Below are 20280 nucleotides of genomic sequence, written 5' to 3'. Positions count from 1 at the left end.
GGGAATGTCGGCAATTGAACATTAGTCTGACTAGCATGTCCAGAGCACCTTTGTTGGCAAAGTTGACGAAGGGGGGAAAGGGAATGGGGGGGCCAAATCCGACAAAGAAAAAAAAAAAAGGACCAACCGAAATGGTAAGTGAACATTCCAACCCAGACACAAAGAGGAAGGGGGGGGGGTCAATAGCGAGTCGAATGTATACTTCGGGTCGCCTAACAACTCTCAACTTTCGCAGCTGCAGTCGCCTCTCCATTTGGGCCTATCTATCCATCTGTCCGTTCATCTTTCCACGGCCCGGCCGTAACCCTAATCCCGCCGGCCTGAAGGGTGAATCGACCTGGGTATCTATATACCGTCCAATGTAACGCTTGGTGTAGGATATCCTCTCTTTGAGGCTCGCTGGTTGTCCATTTATTTTTCAGCAAATTCCTGTATGAACTACTGATGCATGGCTTCTTATTTTGGTGACATCGTCCGCGCTTGGTTTGGCGGCCTGATTGGCGTAATCTGCAGGCCCAAGCTGGGATGCGGCGCATTCTCTCCAAAGTGCTTACCCCAGCAGCCTGTTTTTCTGCCTGTGGGTTGGAGGGGAGAGAACTTGGCCATCCAGGCCAAGAAACCAAGACCAAAGACCCAGAGGCCAGAGATGAAGAGAATATGCAGCCTCTCGGGTAAACAGGGGGTTCGGTTGGACACCGAGAGACCTCGTGTTGCAATCCTACATCAACCGCCAATCACAGGCAACTGGTCGCTGTTAGTGTAAAGTCCGGGAGCGTAACCGATGAGTGCAGCCCGTGGCAATACAGGGCCCGTTGGAGTGCGGGATAGGGCTGAGAGGTGAAGCCGAGCACAAGCAGTTGTGCTCGGCTTCACTTCACCGCTCATGACGCCCACCTTGCCAGCTCGATTGCTGACTCTCCCACCCTGATCCCGGGGCGCATCCCCCCTGCCACAGGGATTGCAGCCAGTCAACGGCCGCGTGGATCCCCGGATGCTTGGGTGGGATTGCAGTCGGGGCCTTCTAGTAACCATCTAGAAACAATGTTCCTGGCGGTGGGCATCGCATCGCCTGCAGCCATCCTGTCTGGATGACACGCAGTCTGCAGAAGGCCTCGTCTTGGGGCCATCCTCGACGGCGTTCGCTTCGCTCTACTATTTTGGTCTTCTCGTGTCACAGCGCAGTCTGTGGCTATTTCCAGCGTGATTGTTCGCCTTCCCCCTTCTTCTCTCTTTCTCCCCTTCCAGAGTTCCATCTGTCGGACCGTCACGGCAATCTCCGATCTCTCCCAGTGACGTGGTTGCTATCCCCCTCCCAAGTCCACACTCAAGTTACACCGAGTGCGAAATGGACCGAGTGCGAGCCGGATCCGGGAAAAGCTCCTGAGGTGCCCATTCGAGCGTGCCAGGGCCGAGGCCGCCCAATGGCGTGGACAGTCGGACAAGGCGTCCAGTACCGGATTCGAGATACTCCCCCTTCCAAGTCGCAGACGTGCCGACCCGTTTGATGCAGATCCACGTCGAGGCGGTGTCAATCGCCTGCACGATGGACATGGTTGGAAGCCTCTTGCCTGGGTCAGTGACCTTGACTGCGAAGACCTTGCAGACCAAACTCGAACGATTGCCTGCTGGGGCCATCACATCACGAATGCGACACCATTCCTCGGGAGGCACGATCTACTCCCGCAATGCGGAGACCAAAGAGGGAGGAATGAGGGGGTGAATCGACCTCCGGCGGGGTACCACCAGCTGAAAGAGAAACCCCCCAGCCCCATCCACACGACGGAGGGTAGCGTAAACACGTCCAGAACAATTCATATTGTCTATCATCGTCATGGATTAATCTCATCATCGCGCATCTGGGGTCCTTTTCCGGACATACCCATCCGGATGGACCTGATGAGATCACCTTTTCTCATGCAGAACATCTGCCGTCCCCCACTCGTCTCTCCCCCTCGTTCTGCTCCGCAGCATGGGCGCAGTTGATACCGAAAATGGATGATGCTCGTTCTTTTTTTGGAGCCGGACTTCCCACGTGGCCCACACGTGCGGTGCATACCAGTCTGGCTTATTGGATAGCCTCATCATGGTGTGACCTTGCTTTATGCCCCGATGGCTGGAGGCTTTGGTTTTTGGCTTCAACGGGAACCAGCGGTGAAGGTGGATGGGTCGAAGAATCCTTCGTGGCGATCGTGTGGACATTCTTGGCCCTCTCCCTCCTGATGAAACCATGCAGTGGCTGGTGGCTGTCAGCACTGTGTTTGTGCAAGGTCGATTACCACCCTCTGACTAATGACTCCGTGCAGCACCTCGCATGTTTCAGGTGGGCTGGGGAGCTTGGTCTTGGCCTTGGCTTTGGATTTACGTCCGGACCTTGGGACTACCCTCTGCTGGGCTATTTCAAGCGAAAGTTCGTCGGCTTCCTGGATATTGGGTTTGGTCCCGAAATTAGATGTATCGCATGACAGACCGGGATTGGTGTACGAAGGTAAGCGCCCGCAAAAATGAACAGAGACAGGCAGTTTATTGGGGTGCTGCCAAAAATATTTCCATCACATTGATCACTCTGTTGTGAGTCCATGACATTCTATATCCCTGGGTAAATTCGGACGGCGACTTCGTGTTTCATCGTCGCATCGAGTGAGTGGCCCCTTACTGACTGTCGAACGAAGAAACTAAGAATTCTTCCAAAATAGCAAGTTGCCAGTGTTGCAATGCGAGCCTATTGCGGTATATGTACAAAAACGCCTAGCTTGGTTTCAAAGAACTTGTCAGTGTCCTCCCAACTCCGATTCGCCGTCTCCGGGTAAGAGTAAACCATAGGAATGAAAATGGCGCAGATGACAGCCCAGATATTCCGAAGCGTTTTCGAGCAATGCTCAGTGGTGTTGTTTCGGCTACTATGTAACTGGACATCCAGTGCGAACTGCCAGTGAACTGCCCACAGTCCATTACTTTAAACCATTATTCTCGGCATATAGTGAAGAAACAGGAGGCTTTGTCAAAAACAGCCTGGAAGACAAAGGAAACGGCCTACGTCACGCTATAGTCAGTGCTTGCATAATGGTCACCGTGTAATCCGGCCAGGAAGTGAGGTGAGATACATAATTGAGCCGGGACTTCAATCTATACTAGTCAGATGCTCCATGCTACATTCTCATGAGAATTCAAAGTTAGAAGTGGTAGAAGTCCGAAATAAAAAAAGGCTGGGAATCTTCTCACTCATTTTTTGGCATCGCTGTCGAAGGTTGCTAAGATGGCGTGAATGTAATATGACAGTTCCCTTGAGCTCCCTTTCTCCCTCTGAGCTGTCTATCATCGTCCTCGTGATCATCATCACTTTTGATAATAATTCTACCCATTCCGTCCCTATTCTCGTAGGGTCTCGGATATACCCATATGGTATCTCTCACTTGAACTCGACATGATCCGGCCTATCCCTGTGCTTCAAGACAGACTGGGCATCCTGTTCAACGTCGCCCGTTGTCTCAGCAAGACCGGATTTCTTCCTAGCCTTGGCCTCATTCACAGCCATCCGGGCTCTTGGAACCACATTCCATTGTATCGCCTTGTGGTAGAACTTCTGCTTCGACTCGATCTCTTGGTCGCGATTCTCATCTGGAAGGAAGAGAAGATCCACGGACTCGAGATTCAGATACGAGGTCTCGGGATAGAAGCAATAGACAATGACGGCAGTAATGAGGTTGAAAACGGCAAAAATGATATACGTCTTGTATCCAATGTTCTTGAGGGCAGGTGGCGTGATTTCCACGACCTAAGGAGTGCACTGTCGTTAGAGAGCTGCTGTACTGTAGATTGCAAGAATTGCAGACTCACAATAAAGTTCCCCAGAAAGTCTGCGGCAGCTGCCAATGCTGCGCCCTTGGATCGAATCTTCAGTGGAAGAATCTCGGCCGGATACACCCACACCGTCGCCATCCAGCCTGGAGAATGTTATTAGCGCATGCCAACCTGGAGTTCGAGCCCAAGCGGTATCCTACTTACCCCATGTAAAACAACCTTCAAATGCAAATACAAAAAAGACAGCTGCAATGCCCGATTTACTGCTGCCAATGGCCACCGTGATAGCTTCGCAAATTAGGACAACACACATCCCGATCGCCATGGTGATGAAGAGACGCCGTCTTCCGACCGAGTCGATCATATACCACTAGTCAAGGTGAGCTCCAATGTCCCTCATCTACTGTAGATTCAAGATGGAAGAGCAACCATACCGTAAGGAATGAAGCTATGAGATACCACACCTGGAGAAAACATCCCACAAAGAGGGCCCTCTCCTGCGACATACCCAGACTGTCCTGGAACAGCGTGGGAGCATAGTAGCTGACAATGTTGATACCTATGAAAGATAATATGAGTCCGAATTCCCACACAGAAATTAAGTGATAGCGTCAACTTACCTGAGGTCTGCTGCATGAATTGAATTCCAAGTGCCGAGAAGAACCGTTTGTTGGCGGCACATCCTCCATCCATGAAAAGGGATTTCCATGAACCTTCCTCTTCAGCTTCCATGCTGATAGCTGCAAGGATATCTGATGTCTCGTTCTGGACTATTGGATCCTCTTCTGGTTTGTCTCGCAGTTTCGCCAGCACCATGGTTCCTCTTTCCGGCGAGGCTTCGTGTAGCATAAGCCATCGGGGAGTATCCGGGAGAAAGGGCGTGATGAGCAGAATGTAGAGCGCAAAGACGGCCTGGAACACCAACGGAAATCGCCACTGTATCTGTCCAGGGTGAAAATAAAAGGCATAATTGATCCAGTACGCCAGCATCAGCCCGAACAGCATCATTGTCAGTTGACAAGACACATGCCATCCCCGCTGACTAGGAAGACAGATTTCGCTTTGAAAGACCGGCGCAACGGAGGTCAAATACCCGATTCCTGTAGGATGGAGAAACAAACTTAGCCTTCGTTGCTCTGTGGTTTGGTCCACAGACCAACCTACCTAACCCTGTGATGATTCGGCCCACCATCATCTGGATTCTTTCCACACAACCACCCATCAACGCACAACCAATGACGACCAAGAATGCCCCAACCATCAATCCACGCTTCCGTCCCAGTTGCTCGACTGTGAATGCTGCAACTATGGCACCGAAGAAAGCCCCGACATCATAGAGAGCCGTAATCGTGCCCGTCATTACCGTACTGGGACTCCCCATCTCATCCAGCCAGTACTGCGAGACAACAACTCCCGACATGACGCCCTGGTCATATCCAAACAACAGAAATGCAGAAGAGCAGACCGTGGTAATGGCTATCACCAACGGGGCCCCCTTGAGGCCGCTCAACCCAGTCTTATCAATCATGAAGATTCCGCCCCAGACGCGCAAGAGAAAAGGTCCAAACCCTGTTGGAAAAGCTCGCACCGTTCAATGTCCATTTCACACAGGCAGAGAACGCGCATTTATAGATGCCGCTCACGAGCTTCGCACCCCGTCGGTGACTATGCGGTATTTCACCCGAGGCCGAAGCATGCGTGGGGGTTGATCTGGGGAATGTGGGGGGACATCGATCCTCGCCCACGATTGGCATCTTGCCTTCTCTCCGGTGAAACTCGAAGGTTTCGGGCCGCACGGCCATAGGTCAAGCATTGAACAGTCAAGTGGAGCCAGGAGTGATCGAATGGATGATTTACTCATCGAGGGTTCCCCGCGCGTGTCGATCCAAAGCTTTGCTTCGGGCCATGACGTCCGTACGTATGATTCGGGCAATGGTTGGACTTGCGTTGCCATCTCCACAGTCGGACTTGGGCCGTCTTATGGGAGATTAAGGAGAAGTCCTGCAGTTCTAGGGGCAGCGACAAGTCTAGCTGCAGATTTGTTTGGCGCAAATGAGTATCGTCTGCTTACGAGGAAGATAGAGGGAAACTTTTACCGCTCACCGGGTTCCATCTCTCTGTATACGACCTGTCTGGCTGAATCCGTCCCCCGATCAAAATTACCGATGATCCTGGGAGCCAGCCTTGCTTTGCAAGCCTGCAAGCCGGACTTGGTCCGAGACGGGGTGAACTGCATCGCCTTTTCCAAAAAGAAAAGTGAAAGATCATAAGTACCGGGGCGAGGCTGGTTTGGACCATCCTTACCTTCTAAATGCCATGGTCCTTGTTGATCGTCTAACCCAAGTCCTTTCACAGAGGGGTAGAATATGCTAGAAGAAGCACAGGGCTGTCAATCAAATAATATCATGTAATATATATCCAAGGATCCATCTTGCTGTCGATCTTGTCATCACTGCGTAGAGCTGAGCGACCCGGCACACTGTGAGTACAAGGCTGCTGGAAAGACAATCAAGACTATCAATCCTCAGTATGAGCCCGCGAGTGGCTAGTATATGTAAGCTAAGAGCTTTGGGGACCTAGGTAAAATCCCGAAAGAGATCGTACAGCCTTTCTCGAATATCCTAAACGAAGCTACAGAGATTGAGAGACCCTCTATTCAAAGATATGACAGAGCCTAAGACTCCAAAAGAGCAACGATGCACGGCAGCACAGGCCAAAAATGCGCAGAACAGAGGTAACATCCAACAGAAATAATTTTCCAGCACTATATTCCATACCAGGCACAAATATCCAAATGCCCTTGTCTTTGTAATTAGTTCTGATTCCACCTAAATCACATAACTGTCAAAGTGTCAGCATTCAGTGCCCCTTCCAGCTCATCAAAATTTGACCTACCTCCAGGGGTGCTGTTCATCGCCGTACTGAATCCCCTCAATCCAGTTCTTCATCTGGAGAGCAATCTCACCAGCTTCCTCATCCTCCTTCAGCCCACAATCGACCAACTTGCCGCGGTAGCTGATGTTCCGCACCGGGCTGACGATGGCCGCAGTACCAGCTCCAAAGACCTCGATCATCCGACCTTCCTCGGCAGCCTCCGCAACGTCAGACATGCGAATCTTACGCTCCGAGATGGCCCAGCCCTTGGGCACCAGCCGCTCTCGAGCAAGGGCGAGCACGGAATCCCTGGTAACACCTTCTAGGATAGTTCCATCAAGGGGAGCAGTGATGAGCTCCTTCTGTCCGGTCTCCTTGTTTTTCAATGCGATAAACAAGTTCATGGTGCCGACCTCCGTCACGTACTCCTCCTCGCCAAAGAGCCACAAGTTCTGCTGGAAGCCTCGGGAGGCGGCCTCTAGCTGGGGCAGAATGCACGGGGCATAGTTGGCACCGAGCTTCTTGTCACCCACGCCACCAGGCCAGGCACGGACAGCATAGTCGGTGGCCTCTAGTGAGATGGCTTTAAAGCCAGTGGGGTAATAAGGACCTACGGGACTGGCAATGACGAACAACAGAGCTGAGCCCGGAGGGCCAACACCCAGTGTCTTTTGGGTGCCAATCATGGTTGGCCTCAGGTACAAGGAATAGCCGCGAGCACTATGTGACCAGTCAGAAAAATGATGACAGGACTAATTTGGAGGCTCACTGACTCTGGGATAAAGCGGTTGTCCAGTTTCACAAATTCACCGATCAGTTTGGTCAAAGCCTCGCCATCGAAAGTTGGGAGTGCGATCCGCGAAGAAGACTTGTTCAGTCGTTCCATATTCTTGTTGGGCCGGAACAGCCGAGTCCCCCCATTCTTATCCTTGTATGCCTTCATTCCCTCGAAACACTCGAAGGCGTAGTGGAACACGCAGGTGGACGGGTCCAAACTGAGGTTCTGGTAGGGAATAATGCGAGGTGCGTGCCACCCAGCAGTGGCCGTCCACTCGATAGAGAGCATATGGTCTAGGAAGGAAATGGGTTAGCCGTGGAGCGACTCATGATCAGAGAAGTACCCCTACCAGTGAACGTCTTTCCGAAAATCAGCTCCTGAGGCGGGGTGAGTTCTTTGGGGGTGCTGGTCTTGGTCACGGTCAGCTTCGAAGCATCCAGGCCTTGCAGTTGCGAAGCCGCAGCTGCCGAGACACTGAAGTTCTTCTGCCATAACCGGCTCGAGGCGATTCCCTGTGACGGCAGGCTTCGGGGCGTTGCAAGTCCAGACCACGCCTTCCGGCGGGTCAATTGCTGAAGTAACTTCATGGCTAGGAGTATGTTAGTCCTAAACAAAGGATGTGAGAAGATAAAAGGGGACCGACGGTATTTAAATCCGAGATGACTCCGCACCAAAGCAATATTTCTGCGGAGCTCAGGGCCAACTCCGACGCGCGCCAGCTGAGCCATTGCGTTCCTCACCGCCCACCCCGGAAGGCGATGAGTCAGTGCTTTGAACCGTTAATCGGGCCAATCAGCATGCACAATTCCTGGCGTCTCGCCGATCTCGGATCTGCCACCTGCTGACTCAACTCGATGCAAAGCGGGGGGGGTCACATGACGGGAAGCTGTTTGTTTACCGATTCTTGACGAGGTGGATGTTACTTACATATATATAGCCTGCCGAAGTAGTTGTATTGAGCGAATAAGGCCGACCAGAGACCACATTGTAGAGGGGGGAAATCAAGGGAGGGTATATAGGGGTCCACCCTAAGAGTACTATAAACGCCAATAATCGATCCAATTTTCTCGAATGTAGGGGCTTAATATACATAATATACCTCACAGTGGCCAACGTTCATTCTCATCAAGTATTGATTCTCCAAGTTCGAAGAGATTCAATGTGCGTCCCTAAATCTCTGTAGTCGAGGGCCAAGCTCAACATCTTCCCTGGCCCAAATTGATCAATATGATATCCCACGTGACCCCGCCCACGATAGGAACATTGTTATCGCAGCCTGGGCAGCTTCACTCGGAACCCTGTGAGGCGACTCGCCCCTCGAACTCGATTTCGGGCCCCATCGACTGGCTGCGATTCATCCCATACCGCGAGATTCCCTGTCGTCAGGTCATTTTTTTCGAAAGTGTACAGCGATGCCTCGTGCCGACATCATTGTCACGACACTGTGAAACGAATGACCCTCGCCTGATTGCATCCGATTCTTCTCGTCCGCACTGCCTCCTGGAAGTCAACCAAGATGTTCTCGTCCGCGCTGAAATCGTTCAGCTCTAACATCTCCTCCAACTATCAGATCTCCCCCAACCCCACAGTCTATTCGGGCCCCTGGAAAATCCACGATGCCAAAAAGAAGTCCACTGGAACCGCGGCGTCGGTGTTTGTATTTGACCGCAAGAGCCTCGATCCGCGCTCAGGTGGCTTTGGCTCCCGCTCAGGGTCCTCCTCGAAGAAACTCCAAGAAGACGTGATCGAGCGGCTGAAGCGGGAAGCCAGCAATCTAGCCCGACTGCGGCACCCATCCATTCTCCAGGTGCTTGAGCCGGTCGAGGAGACTCGTAACGGAGGTCTTATGTTTGCGACAGAGCCCCTTATTGCATCTCTGCCTGGTCTTTTATTGGAAAAAAGTGACCAAGATAGGGCAGTCGGAGGCGGTTCGCGGTCGAGCCGTTATATGATCGAGGAAGCCGGTGGGACGCGGAGGAGGCGGGATCTAGAAATTGACGAGCTGGAGATTCAAAAGGGCCTGCTGCAGGTAGCAAAGGGTCTCGAATTCCTCCATGAGTCTGCGGGCTTGGTGCATGGGAATCTCAACCCTGATGCCATCTATATCAACGCCAAATCGGACTGGAAGATCTCCGGTCTTGGGTTTGCGGGACCCCCCGATTCTTCAGTGACGCAGTCCTCCCTTCCACCACTGGCTGTCTCTGAGGTTCTTTATCAAGACCCAAGACTGCCTTCTTTCGTCCAACTAAATATGGACTACACATCTCCGGACTTGGCCATGGACTCGAATGTGTCCTCTTCTGCAGACTTGTTCTCTCTGGGCCTGATCATCATTGCTCTTTACAATTCACCCCATGTTTCCCCACTACAAACTCACGGGAATTTGACGACCTACAAGAAGCTGTTAAGCTCTCCATCAACCACGCCTTCTCAAGGCAATAATTTTCTTTGCTCACAGGCAATTCCTCGTGACGTCCTTTCCCATGTTCTGCCCAGATTGATCACTCGAAGGCCTGCTCAACGTATGAATGCTCGGGAGTTCCAGCAATCTCAATACTTCGATAACGTTCTGGTGTCCACGATTCGATTTCTGGAATCTTTACCAGCCAAAAATGCTAATGAAAAGTCACAATTTTTGCGTGGCTTGCAGCGTGTCCTCCCTGACTTTCCAGCTTCTGTCTTAGAGCGGAAGCTGTTGGGCGCGTTGTTGGAAGAAATGAAAGATCGCGAGCTCCTGCCCCTTATACTGCAGAATGTCTTTGGTATCCTCCAACGAATTCCCAATGGGCGCCGCACCTTTCCCGAAAAAATCATCCCGCAATTGAAGGAAGTGTTCGGGACATCGCCAGGCAAGGCTCCATCTCAAGAACGCGATTCTAAAAAGGATGCTGGGCTCATGGTTGTGCTTGAGAATATGCAACTCATTTCAGAGAATTGCTCCGGGTTGGAATTCAAGGATGGTAAGTTATTCATTGCATTGACGACCGCGGTAACCGCGAGGCTAAACTTTGGGGCAGATATTTTGCCTTTTATTCGACTTGGACTGGACTCGCCTACACACTCATTGGTGGATGCATCAATTAAATGTCTTCCTGTAGTTCTCCCCGTTCTTGATTTCAGCACCGTGAAGAATGAGGTCTTCCCGCCCATCGCAAGTACTTTCAGTCGCACCAGCAGCCTTGCTATCAAGGTCCGCAGTCTGGAAGCTTTCAGCGTGCTCTGTGGTGGACCTGCAGATGATTCCGCTGGGATTGATGATCTTTCTGGGAAGGCGCAGCCGAACAAGACTGTCAACTCCTCTATCCTGGACAAATACACCATCCAGGAGAAACTTGTTCCATCCCTAAAGGCTATCAAAACGAAAGAGCCGTCGGTGATGATGGCAGCATTGAAGGTCTTCCGCCAGGTTGGAAAAGTTGCAGACACTGACTTCCTTGCTCTTGAGGTCTTGCCCGTTCTCTGGAGTTTCAGTCTCGGCCCCCTTCTGAATCTTCAGCAATTCAATGATTATATGGCCTTGATAAAGTCTCTTTCTACCAAAATCGAAACCGAGCAGACGAGAAAACTACGGGAGCTTTCTTCTGGGACAGACACCGGTGGATTTTCAAACGGTGCCAATAGTTTGTCTCAATCGTCTATAGACATGAATTCACCCGACACAGACAGCACAAGGAATACCTTTGAACGGCTCGTCCTTGGAAAGAGCACTGCGCCTTCCAATGGCAAGGATGTTGATCTCTGGGGAACTATGGATCCAGAACCACCAAGTCTCAAGCGATCAAGCATGTCGCCTGCTTTCTCATGGTCTACTAGTAACGGCGCGGCCGGCCAGACTAGCTCGTCCACCCAGCTTGGATTCCGGTCCATCACTCCAGACCAGAAGCTGAACTCATTTCCGTCACTTGAGCCTACACGGCAGACCTCACCCGCAGTTCCATCGTTCCCGGCCATGCAACCCTCGTCGCCTACTTGGAACGTCCAACCCCAAGGAGGCAGCAGACCAAGTCCCTCCATGGTGCCATTGTCCAGCATGACAGCCGGTAAACCTGTGACCATGCCTACTACCCAACAAACAGCCAACTATTCGGCATTTTCAATACCGCCTCCTCCAGGAGGCGGTATGAGTGGAAGCAGTGGCATAAGGTCTGCTCCGCTGGCGATGAATACAACTTCAAGCTGGTCAACCCAGTCTCAGTTCCAGCCGCTGCCCCAGTCACCCACAGTACAAAAGCAGGGATTGGACAAGTACGAGAGCTTGCTGTGAAGGACATGATCGATTTGATACATCTTATGTCCAATGCCCTATTTGGTCGCAGTTCTACCCATCTTCTTTTTTCTGGCAATCTGCTGGCAGTGTCAGTCTATGTAGATACCTGGAATGGAGGATCTCTCGCGACTTGTAATTAGAAAAAAACGGCATGATGAGTTTGTAGTGTAAATAGTTGACGTTTCATCTGGTACAATGCGAGACAATCAACCCACTGTGGATAACCGTAGCGCTTTACCGAGTCCGGGGACATGATTGGCTCCCTAGTTACATTTCTGCTGCCGATATGTCATAGCTACCTCGACCCTCAACCATGCACTCTCTGCGTGGCTTTTCGCCGCGCTTGTCGCTTACCCGGAGCTCGGGATTACTTCCGCTGCCCCTCCATCTCTCCTCTTCTCACCGATTGCCCGCGCTCCACGCCAAATCCTTCTCCCTCTCTCATTACACCCGAGCGCCCGCCATGGATGCCAATGTCAAGCAGCACTATCTCGCAGACTCGCCGCCAACGGTAGTCCGACTAGAAATCAAGTCGCACTTTGATTCTCTTCAAGATGAAGGGCTGCGAAAATACGCCCACCATATGAGCCGGTAGGGCGTTCAGCATCCATTTGCGCACAGCAGAACTCTTGACCCTCAGACTGGGGCTTACTCCTGAGAACCTGATGTAGAGCTGCCTTCGAAGGTACCCGTATCACCCTACGCCAGATATCGCCTGAATCCGAACCGATCTACGACTTCATCCTTGCCCTCTATCGTGCCTGCAATGGCGACTGGGCCACCCTGGCCCAGAAGACTCAAGTCAGCGCTGAAGATGTCCGTTTTTTCCTCGAGTATGCGACTCAATTCTTGGGCAATTGCGGGAACTACAAGGGATTTGGTGACTCCAAGTTCATCCCTCGTCTGCCCGCTTCTGCCCTGGAGGCACTAGCGTCCATCACACCTGACACCAAGGCAGCCTTCCAGAAGGCAAGCACCACTGGCGGTGGTATTTATGAAACCCGTGAGCAGTCCATGATGCACCTTGGATATCCTACTGGGGGGCACATGACTACCTATTACCCGGACTCGCCTTCAATATCCCAACAGGAAATCACAGCTGTCGGGGATTTAATGGAGAAGAAGGGGCTTGCATTGGAAAATACAAGACTGCGCAAGACGCCCTCCGGGGATTTTGAGCTCCTGATCGCATCTGGAGTCTCCAACCCTCCTGCAAGAGATCGTGATCTTGGCGAGGCAGAATCCTTCGCGTTAGAGGGGGATCTGAAAGGCAAGACACTGCGTCTTCTCTTTGGAGACTACAAAGAAGAGATGGCAAAGATCGCTCATAGTATCAAGCAAGCTGAACGCACTGCTGGAAATGAGAATCAGAAGCGGATGTTGGATGCTTATGCCCGCTCGTTTGGCGCAGGATCCATTGAAGCTTTCAAGGAGAGCCAACGCATCTGGGTTAAGGACCAGAAGCCGGCTCTGGAGACCAATTTAGGATTTGTGGAGACTTACCGGGACCCTCACGGCGTTCGCGGAGAATGGGAGGGCTTTGTCGCTCTCGTAAGCTTGAGCTGCCTTGTTCTCAACATTTTGCCATGCTGACCAGTTCAGGTTAACCTGGAGCGAACACGGGCCTTCGGAGCGCTGGTCAACAGTGCCGAGAGCATGATTCCCAAACTGCCCTGGGGGAAGGATTTTGAAAAGGATAAGTTCCTGAGCCCAGACTTCACTTCCTTGGAGGTCTTGAGCTTTGCTTGTTCGGGCCTTCCTGCCGGTATCAATCTCCCCAATTACGATGATATTCGTCAGAACCTAGGTTTCAAGAATGTGTCTCTTGGCAACGTCCTGAGTGCAAAGGCTCCCAATGAACCCATCCCTTTCATTGCTGAGCGGGACCAGGAGGTCTTTCGCCGATGCCGTGATCCAGCCTTCGAGGTGCAGGTTGGTATTCATGAGCTTCTCGGCCACGGGACTGGCAAGCTTTTGCAGGAAACAACGCCAGGAGAGTATAACTTCGATATCTCCAACCCACCTATCAGCCCTGTGACTAATGAGCCTGTATCGACTTGGTACAAGCCTGGGCAGACTTGGAGCTCCGTTTTTGGAGCTATTGCTGCATCGTACGAGGAATGTCGTGCTGAGTGTGTCGCCATGGTGCTAGGCTGTGACTTTAGCATCCTGAAGATCTTTGGTTTTGGAGATGGGAAAGAAGACATGGCCAATGAGGCCGGGGATGTCCTTTTCGCCGCGTATCTGCAGATGGCCCGTGCTGGCTTGGTTGCTCTAGAGTTCTGGGACCCCAAGACCCAGAAATGGGGACAGGCTCATATGCAGGCTCGGTATAGCATTCTGCGTACCTTCCTGGATGCTGGCGATGAGTTTGTCAAGCTTTCATACACCAAGGAAGACCTGTCGGATTTGGAGATTCATCTGAACCGTTCCAAAATCCTGACACACGGACGTCCTGCGGTCGAGAAATATCTACAGAAGCTGCATGTTTACAAGAGCACGGCAGATATCCAAGCTGGCAAGGCCATGTATGATGGGATCACATCGGTGGACAACTGGTGGGGGACCCAGGTGCGTGAGGTTGTCTTGAAGAACAAGGTCCCTCGCAAGGTCTTTGTGCAGGCAAATACTCTGCTGGAGGGAGATCGGGTGACACTGAAAGAATATGAACCAACGCTGGAGGGTATGATCCAGAGTTTTGCTGAGCGAAATGTCTGAGCAGCCGTGGCTCCAAACATCATAGCATTACACCTGACTTAGAGCTGAATTCATCCCAGATACGATAGCATCGGGCTAGGATATTCTTATTGCTGTAGCTACCAGGCAAACAAGGTGAAAATTCTCAATCTTTTATGTGTAATGCAGTGCATGGTAGAAAGTCGCAAAACATGAGTATAGCTGGTGGTGGCCAAAAGCAGCACCCCATAGGCTGGCGCCGGCTTGCCGCTAGCGCTAGCGCCAGCGTGATCTACTCGCCTGCTAAGCGCCCCGTCCGTCACCTCCCCTCCGTAGCATTTGCCAATGCAAAACAACTCCTCTTTCGAGACATCCGGCTTGTGAATCCTTCTCGCGCATATACATATATAGAGTACTCGGTTCTCTGCCGACTTGCATCGTGCGATCCTCCGGCCTCCTGATCGACAAACGGACCCTCTGGGGCGCAATCGTGCAACGCATCGCATCAGATCAACCGCGTCACTGCGATTGGATCTGATCGCTCTGCTCCTACACCGTGTCGAACAAAACCCGGATCCGTCGCTCATCAACCACGGCGCGGCCGCCGTCTCCGACGGACTCCCTCGAGGAGGACGACTACTACACTGCACCCCCGCTGCACTCGCCGTCGGAAGCATCTGCCTCCAGCTCTGTCGGCCCGCCGCCCTTCTCCTCTCTCTTTGTCACTTCCGAGTCCAATTGTCCCAAGGTTACTGAGTCCGGTCCGGCTTCGCTCCCAGCTTTTGCACCTCCGTCATCCGTCGAGGAGCCCCTCAACTCGGCCCCTTCGTCGTCGGTTGTCGCCGACACCAAAGCCTCCTTCTCAGAACCCAAGGGCGAAGGACTCGGGAAGAATACCGACGACAGCGAACCCCCGCCGCCGTATACCGAAGGCTATATTCCGCTTGAGTCGTTTACGTACGTGATGGCTGCGGCAGGAGGTGCCTCGAGCATTATCACCCAGGTCCAGCAGACGGGAGGACCGCCCATCAATACACTAGGAGGTATGGAGTTGATTTGTGTCGCGAGTATTTGCTGAGCGGTGATACTGATGATTCTGCTACGCAGATATTGGTGGGGATGAACATATCACTCTCGACCTTCGGTAAGAACTTCCCTTTGCCTGCAATTTAAGGGTTCGCGGGATGCTGACCATCCTCAAGTGCTTCCAGGTTTACTCTGTCTCGAGATGAGCTGTTGACGTTGCCTGAATTTGTCCTGCTCGCCCTGTTTCCCAACGGTCTTCTTCCCGATGGACACATCGGCGGTTTCCATGAAGGAGACATCTACCCCGTTGATGTAAGTCGCGCCGGCACCCAGTCATCTCGTTCGCGAAGCGATTTTATCTAATTATATTCAGTATGACCCTGCGTCACTTCAGTACATTCTAGATTTCTTCCGCCATGTCGCGCAAACAATCCCATCTTCGCTACCCTCTACGTCAACCTCGCCGGAGCTGGATATGCCTGACGCGATGCAAAATTCAGCACGCGATATGCTGCAGGATCGTGCCGGCATCATCGTTCTACGCGAGGATCTCGATTTCTATGCGATCCCACCAAGACCCGATATTGGACCTGAGGAGATGCTCGAAGTCAAGCGTGCTGCTGGCCGAGCGCTGTTGAAGCAAGACGGCATCTTCTCTGGATTGCGCAAGAGCGAGGAGGTCGGATCAACCGAGCAGCATCTCATCGAAATGCTCACTGCTGGGTAAGTGGTCTTTGACACAGATTGATCGTCAAGTGCTAATGCGTCAATCATTCGAATAGTGGATTTGATCGCGAAGACCAATGGGGACACCGAGCACCAGAGCCAAGCAAGGCGGTCATCTGCAGTCTTGCACTGGCTAAGCTTCGCACTGATATTCGAGGGGACCTTTCAAACAACAATGCTGTCGGTATGGCTCAGAAGCTGCTACTCTTTTGGAGGAAACCTGCCCGGCGATGCTGGTGGGAAGGGGTCGAGCTAGACGTGGAAGGAGTAGAGGGGCCAGTCAAGGTCTGGATTCGACGAGTCTGGACGCTTGAAATGGTAAGATCCATGATACTCGACCTTCGATGCTGTGATTGCTAACACTTCACCAGAGTGTGATTGGACTCCGGTGATAATTCGCAATGTCGTTGCTCTTTCCGTCTGCATCTGTACCTATACCCAGATCCACTAGCTTCTCTGCCTCGCACTACCTTGTCTTTCTTTCTTGAGATTCTGCATTCTACCATATCCGATTGTCTCAGTCATTTGTGTCTGTTTCTTGCGTTCTTTGCTCGATAGCAGGGCCGGCGTAGTTAATTGTTTGGTGTCTCTGTGACCTTTCTAGTACATTGTCTATATTGGTTGAACATGCCCGGAAACAACATCTGGCTGGCAGTGGACATACGATGGAATTGATTTTGACTTTTACCACTTGCACTGTTCCCTAGCCATGGAGTAGCCCTCGAATTTTATGATAGAAATAACGACTATTACACTGTACTAGGCTAAATAGCTGTAGTTATAATATCTATGTGGAGCCTGAGGCGTCATTATAACACGTGATACTGGAATGGAGCGTTCTCGATCGGGGAAAACGCGACGCCGAAGCGCAAAAGAATCCCAGTTCATCAGTTCTGATTCCATCTCTCTTGAGAATCCGCTGTTGCTGCATCGCCTTCCTGCCTATTTGATCTTAAATTCATCTATCGCTGTCATTATTTGTGCTTTCCCGTTTCAATCTCAGTCCTACGCGCGATCAACCCTTCCGTCGCCCATCGATTGACGCGAGTTTTGCGATCCCGATCCCCTCGAAGGGGCATGTATTTGTCGACCTAGATCGCCAACATGTCCCCTCTCAGAGGATACATTACATCGTACCCGCCTCGTGTGCGTCAATATGGCAATGCTTTGCTCACGCCTGTGTACCCAGTGCAGACTGGGCCGACACCTAGGACGACGAAGCGAGGTACTACAGCAATCAACTACGCAGAAGATGGATATGACGATGAAGATTTCGATGAGAGCGATGGCCCTCGGCGACCAACCGGGCTGAGAAGTCTGCGTCGCGAAGAATCCGCGAGCGGTGTTATGGCAATGCCTGAGAAGTTAGGGAAGGAAGCGCGTGCGCCAGTGGAAGTACAGGGTGTGTTTCGTGAATGGATGATCAAAAGGATGCTTCGGCCAGCGTATGTTGTGCTCCCCTCAATCCTTGTTCCTCACTCAGTGTGCTGTCATGGATCATATCTATGCCCCTCATTTTTTTTCTCGCTACACTCCAAGAGACTGACAATAATTGTATATTATTAGATGCGCGGACCAACTGCAAATTCAAGCACAGCTTCCATTGACTTTGGTTCCTATCCGGATTGATGTAGAAGTCCCTGCGCATCAGCCGCTTGAACCATTTCCTTTGCCGCGCAGTGTCATGGATCCTAGCATCAATCCAGCCCTCCCTGCATATCGGCGGCCTGACCCATTGCCTCCATTCAGGATCAAGGACACCTTCCTTTGGAATCTTCACGAGGCCCTTGCTACCCCGGAAGAGTTTGCCATAGGCTTTGTCCGTGATCTGGATCTTCCCAACCCACAGGTGACTACGATGACCATCAGCAACCAGATTCGGCAACAGCTGGAAGAGTACGCGGGTGTTGCATTACATCCTTTATTCTCAAGCTCTCGGCCATTCCCTGTACCAAGCTTGCCTCCGCAAACTGAGCCGTCGAGAGACACTTCTATGACCCCGGCTGTAACCAATGTTGCTACACCGGATAGTCAGACAAATGTTGCAACTGCAACTGCAACTGCAACTGTCACAACAAAGGAAGCGTTTGTCAATGACAGCCTTTTGAATCCAGATGATGCCTACCGCTGTTTGGTCAATCTCAACATCAACTTGCAGAACAAGCTCTACACTGACAAGTTCGAATGGTCACTACTCCATCCTCCAGGGATGGCTGAAGAGTTTGCGAAAATCACCTGTGCCGATCTGCATCTTGGCGGTGAATGGGTCAATGCGATCTCACACGCCATTTACGAAGCTGTTTTGAAACTCAAGAAAGAAGTCTGTGAAAGTGGCGGTCTCGTTAGTGGAATTAATGGGTACGGAAATGAGATCGATAACCAAGCAGCAAACGGAGTTGAGGCTGGTTGGAGATATGATCCTGAGACTCTGGGTGACGAATGGGAGCCCAAGGTCGAGACTCTGTCCAAAGAAGAGATTGAGAGGCGAGAAGGTGACCGAGAGCGGCAGATTCGGCGTCTTCGGCGAGAAACTGCTCGCTTCTCCTCCACTGCAGGCATCACGCCAGAGGCTTCTCGCCAGAGCAGTGGGTACTTCGATGTGGATAGCGAGACACCGCTGGGCAGAGGCGAGCGCAATAAGCGGAAGCGCCGATTCCGTAGTCTCAGCCCTCTGGGCCGATCAGGCACTCCTGGTGGTCGAGGAACCCCAGACACAGGCTTTGGTGCTGGATATGGCGGCGGTGGCGGTACGCTGTCTGAATGGTGAGTCGTCGTGGTGTACAACATGTTGGGTGTGTACGCTAATATTCATTCTCAATTCGCAGGGAACGACAAAGCTGGCGCTGCAGTAACTGTAAGGTTTGGGGTACTGCGGTCTGGGCTGTTCGAGATGGACCAGATGGCGCACGAGTAAGATTGCTTCCACCATGATTAGAGCTACACAGCCTGACTGACTTTTCTTCAGACACTTTGCCACAACTGCGGCTTTCTTTATGAGCGAGATAAGATCGCCCCGGAATGGTCAAAGGACCTCCACCGCCACGATATTCCCATCGGTCGATTTGCCTGAGCCTCCATTATTATTGTCTGCTTACACAATTCCACAATGTACCATGACCAAACCTGACGTGATTTTCTCGATACCATTGGCCTTTTTGTATGACTGGCTATCTCCTGGGCCATACTTATTTGCCCACCATTCACCCACCTTGTCATCTAGCAGTCTACTTCAAGACAAGCTCCCTTCATAGTCTTGCTGCAGTTTGACATGGCTTGTTTAAATCTGTCTTTTTCGACCTTTGTGCCCTTTCCCTCTTCTTTTCTCTCCATGGATATGTCATGGTTCTATTGAGTCGAGTCTTCCTGACAAAGACTGTCCAAAGGTCAGAAGATACAACAGGAGATGATCTTGCTAGGTTTTCTCTATCATTCTGCATGTTTCTTCCTTTGGGATTGGGGATTGTGTTTTTCTTTCAAACTTCCTACCTTTTTGGGCCTCTTGACTCATGTGGTCATTTACCTAGGTGCTTTAGACAGAATTGTTCGGGCAAAAGTGCTGGTCTTGGGTTCTCATATTCTCTTTCTTTTTCTTTTGATTTTTACTAGTCTTTTTGAAGGGATACATGGATAGGCGTGGTGAAAGTGCTTCTTTGTCTCTAATGTATGAATACGATTGGAATGGGCCTATTAAGCTTTGAAGTGCTTCTAGTGTTGATTCTAGACACCTTTCCCATATTCATCTTCGTTTCATACATATAAGCAGTGGTGATCCTGCCCTAACGCATCCTATTGTCTTACGTGGCAATGCTTTTAAGGTATAGTATACTATAGTAGAGTAACAGGTAATGTATATAGTTGCCAGATCAATCATGGTAGGCCATCACTATAAAGGTTGTAAAGTTCTACAAAAATACCATATCTATACCATTAAGCAACCCTTTAATCAAGATTAATATAGAAACAAATTAATCCAGCAGAGTAACAAGACCTAAGGGATGAATAGACAGAGATAAGAAGGCTTAGCTTCTATTGTGAAAATACTCATACAACACGATAAGGTATCTCTGATAGCAAACTCAAACAAAAACCCACTTTGGTTAAGCAGGAAGTGACAACAAAGACAACCGAAAGAGAG

The 20280-nt window shown here is 51.2% G+C and overlaps 7 protein-coding genes across 7 annotated transcripts; 4 read left to right on the top strand and 3 right to left on the bottom strand.

Annotated features, from left to right (window-relative positions):
• Nucleotides 1–1329: 1329 nt before the first annotated feature.
• On the bottom strand, nt 1330–1551 carry N7459_009833 (uncharacterized protein; the record flags this gene model as incomplete). Its single annotated transcript, XM_056949001.1, has 1 exon — nt 1330–1551. The coding sequence occupies one exon, from the start codon at nt 1549–1551 to the stop codon at nt 1330–1332; it is 222 nt and encodes a 73-aa protein (XP_056796226.1).
• Nucleotides 1552–3406: 1855 nt separating this feature from the next.
• Nucleotides 3407–5600, bottom strand: N7459_009832 (sugar porter family MFS transporter; the record flags this gene model as incomplete). Its single annotated transcript, XM_056949000.1, has 7 exons — nt 3407–3772; nt 3835–3941; nt 4003–4168; nt 4233–4357; nt 4419–4898; nt 4963–5367; nt 5453–5600. The coding sequence occupies 7 exons, from the start codon at nt 5598–5600 to the stop codon at nt 3407–3409; spliced, it is 1797 nt and encodes a 598-aa protein (XP_056796225.1).
• A 1026-nt stretch (nt 5601–6626) lies between these two features.
• On the bottom strand, nt 6627–8037 carry N7459_009831 (branched-chain amino acid aminotransferase, cytosolic; the record flags this gene model as incomplete). The annotated part of the gene is made up of 4 exons (XM_056948999.1): nt 6627–6639; nt 6694–7392; nt 7446–7743; nt 7800–8037. 4 exons carry the CDS (start codon nt 8035–8037, stop codon nt 6627–6629), a joined length of 1248 nt encoding a protein of 415 aa, XP_056796224.1.
• A 929-nt stretch (nt 8038–8966) lies between these two features.
• On the top strand, nt 8967–11714 carry N7459_009830 (putative protein kinase Scy1; the record flags this gene model as incomplete). The annotated part of the gene is made up of 1 exon (XM_056948998.1): nt 8967–11714. The coding sequence occupies one exon, from the start codon at nt 8967–8969 to the stop codon at nt 11712–11714; it is 2748 nt and encodes a 915-aa protein (XP_056796223.1).
• A 466-nt stretch (nt 11715–12180) lies between these two features.
• On the top strand, nt 12181–14435 carry N7459_009829 (dipeptidyl-peptidase III; the record flags this gene model as incomplete). Its single annotated transcript, XM_056948997.1, has 3 exons — nt 12181–12308; nt 12389–13268; nt 13332–14435. The coding sequence occupies 3 exons, from the start codon at nt 12181–12183 to the stop codon at nt 14433–14435; spliced, it is 2112 nt and encodes a 703-aa protein (XP_056796222.1).
• A 170-nt stretch (nt 14436–14605) lies between these two features.
• N7459_009828 (putative general stress response protein Whi2) lies at nt 14606–16531 on the top strand (the record flags this gene model as incomplete). Its single annotated transcript, XM_056948996.1, has 7 exons — nt 14606–14773; nt 15022–15436; nt 15501–15537; nt 15596–15731; nt 15793–16142; nt 16202–16463; nt 16517–16531. Coding segments are annotated over 7 exons (1383 nt in total), but the record flags the coding sequence as incomplete, so codon positions are not given.
• A 718-nt stretch (nt 16532–17249) lies between these two features.
• Nucleotides 17250–19215, top strand: N7459_009827 (putative RSC complex subunit Sfh1; the record flags this gene model as incomplete). Its single annotated transcript, XM_056948995.1, has 4 exons — nt 17250–17590; nt 17712–18908; nt 18971–19055; nt 19111–19215. 4 exons carry the CDS (start codon nt 17250–17252, stop codon nt 19213–19215), a joined length of 1728 nt encoding a protein of 575 aa, XP_056796220.1.
• Between the last annotated feature and the right edge of the window lie 1065 nt (nt 19216–20280).

This window comes from Penicillium hispanicum, assembly GCF_028827665.1.
Source record: "Penicillium hispanicum strain IBT 35686 chromosome Unknown utg000008l_segment0_segment0, whole genome shotgun sequence".
NCBI lineage: Eukaryota > Fungi > Ascomycota > Eurotiomycetes > Eurotiales > Aspergillaceae > Penicillium > Penicillium hispanicum.
The sequence above is the reverse complement of the archived record's forward strand: the minus strand, read 5'-3'. Positions and strand labels throughout refer to the sequence as shown.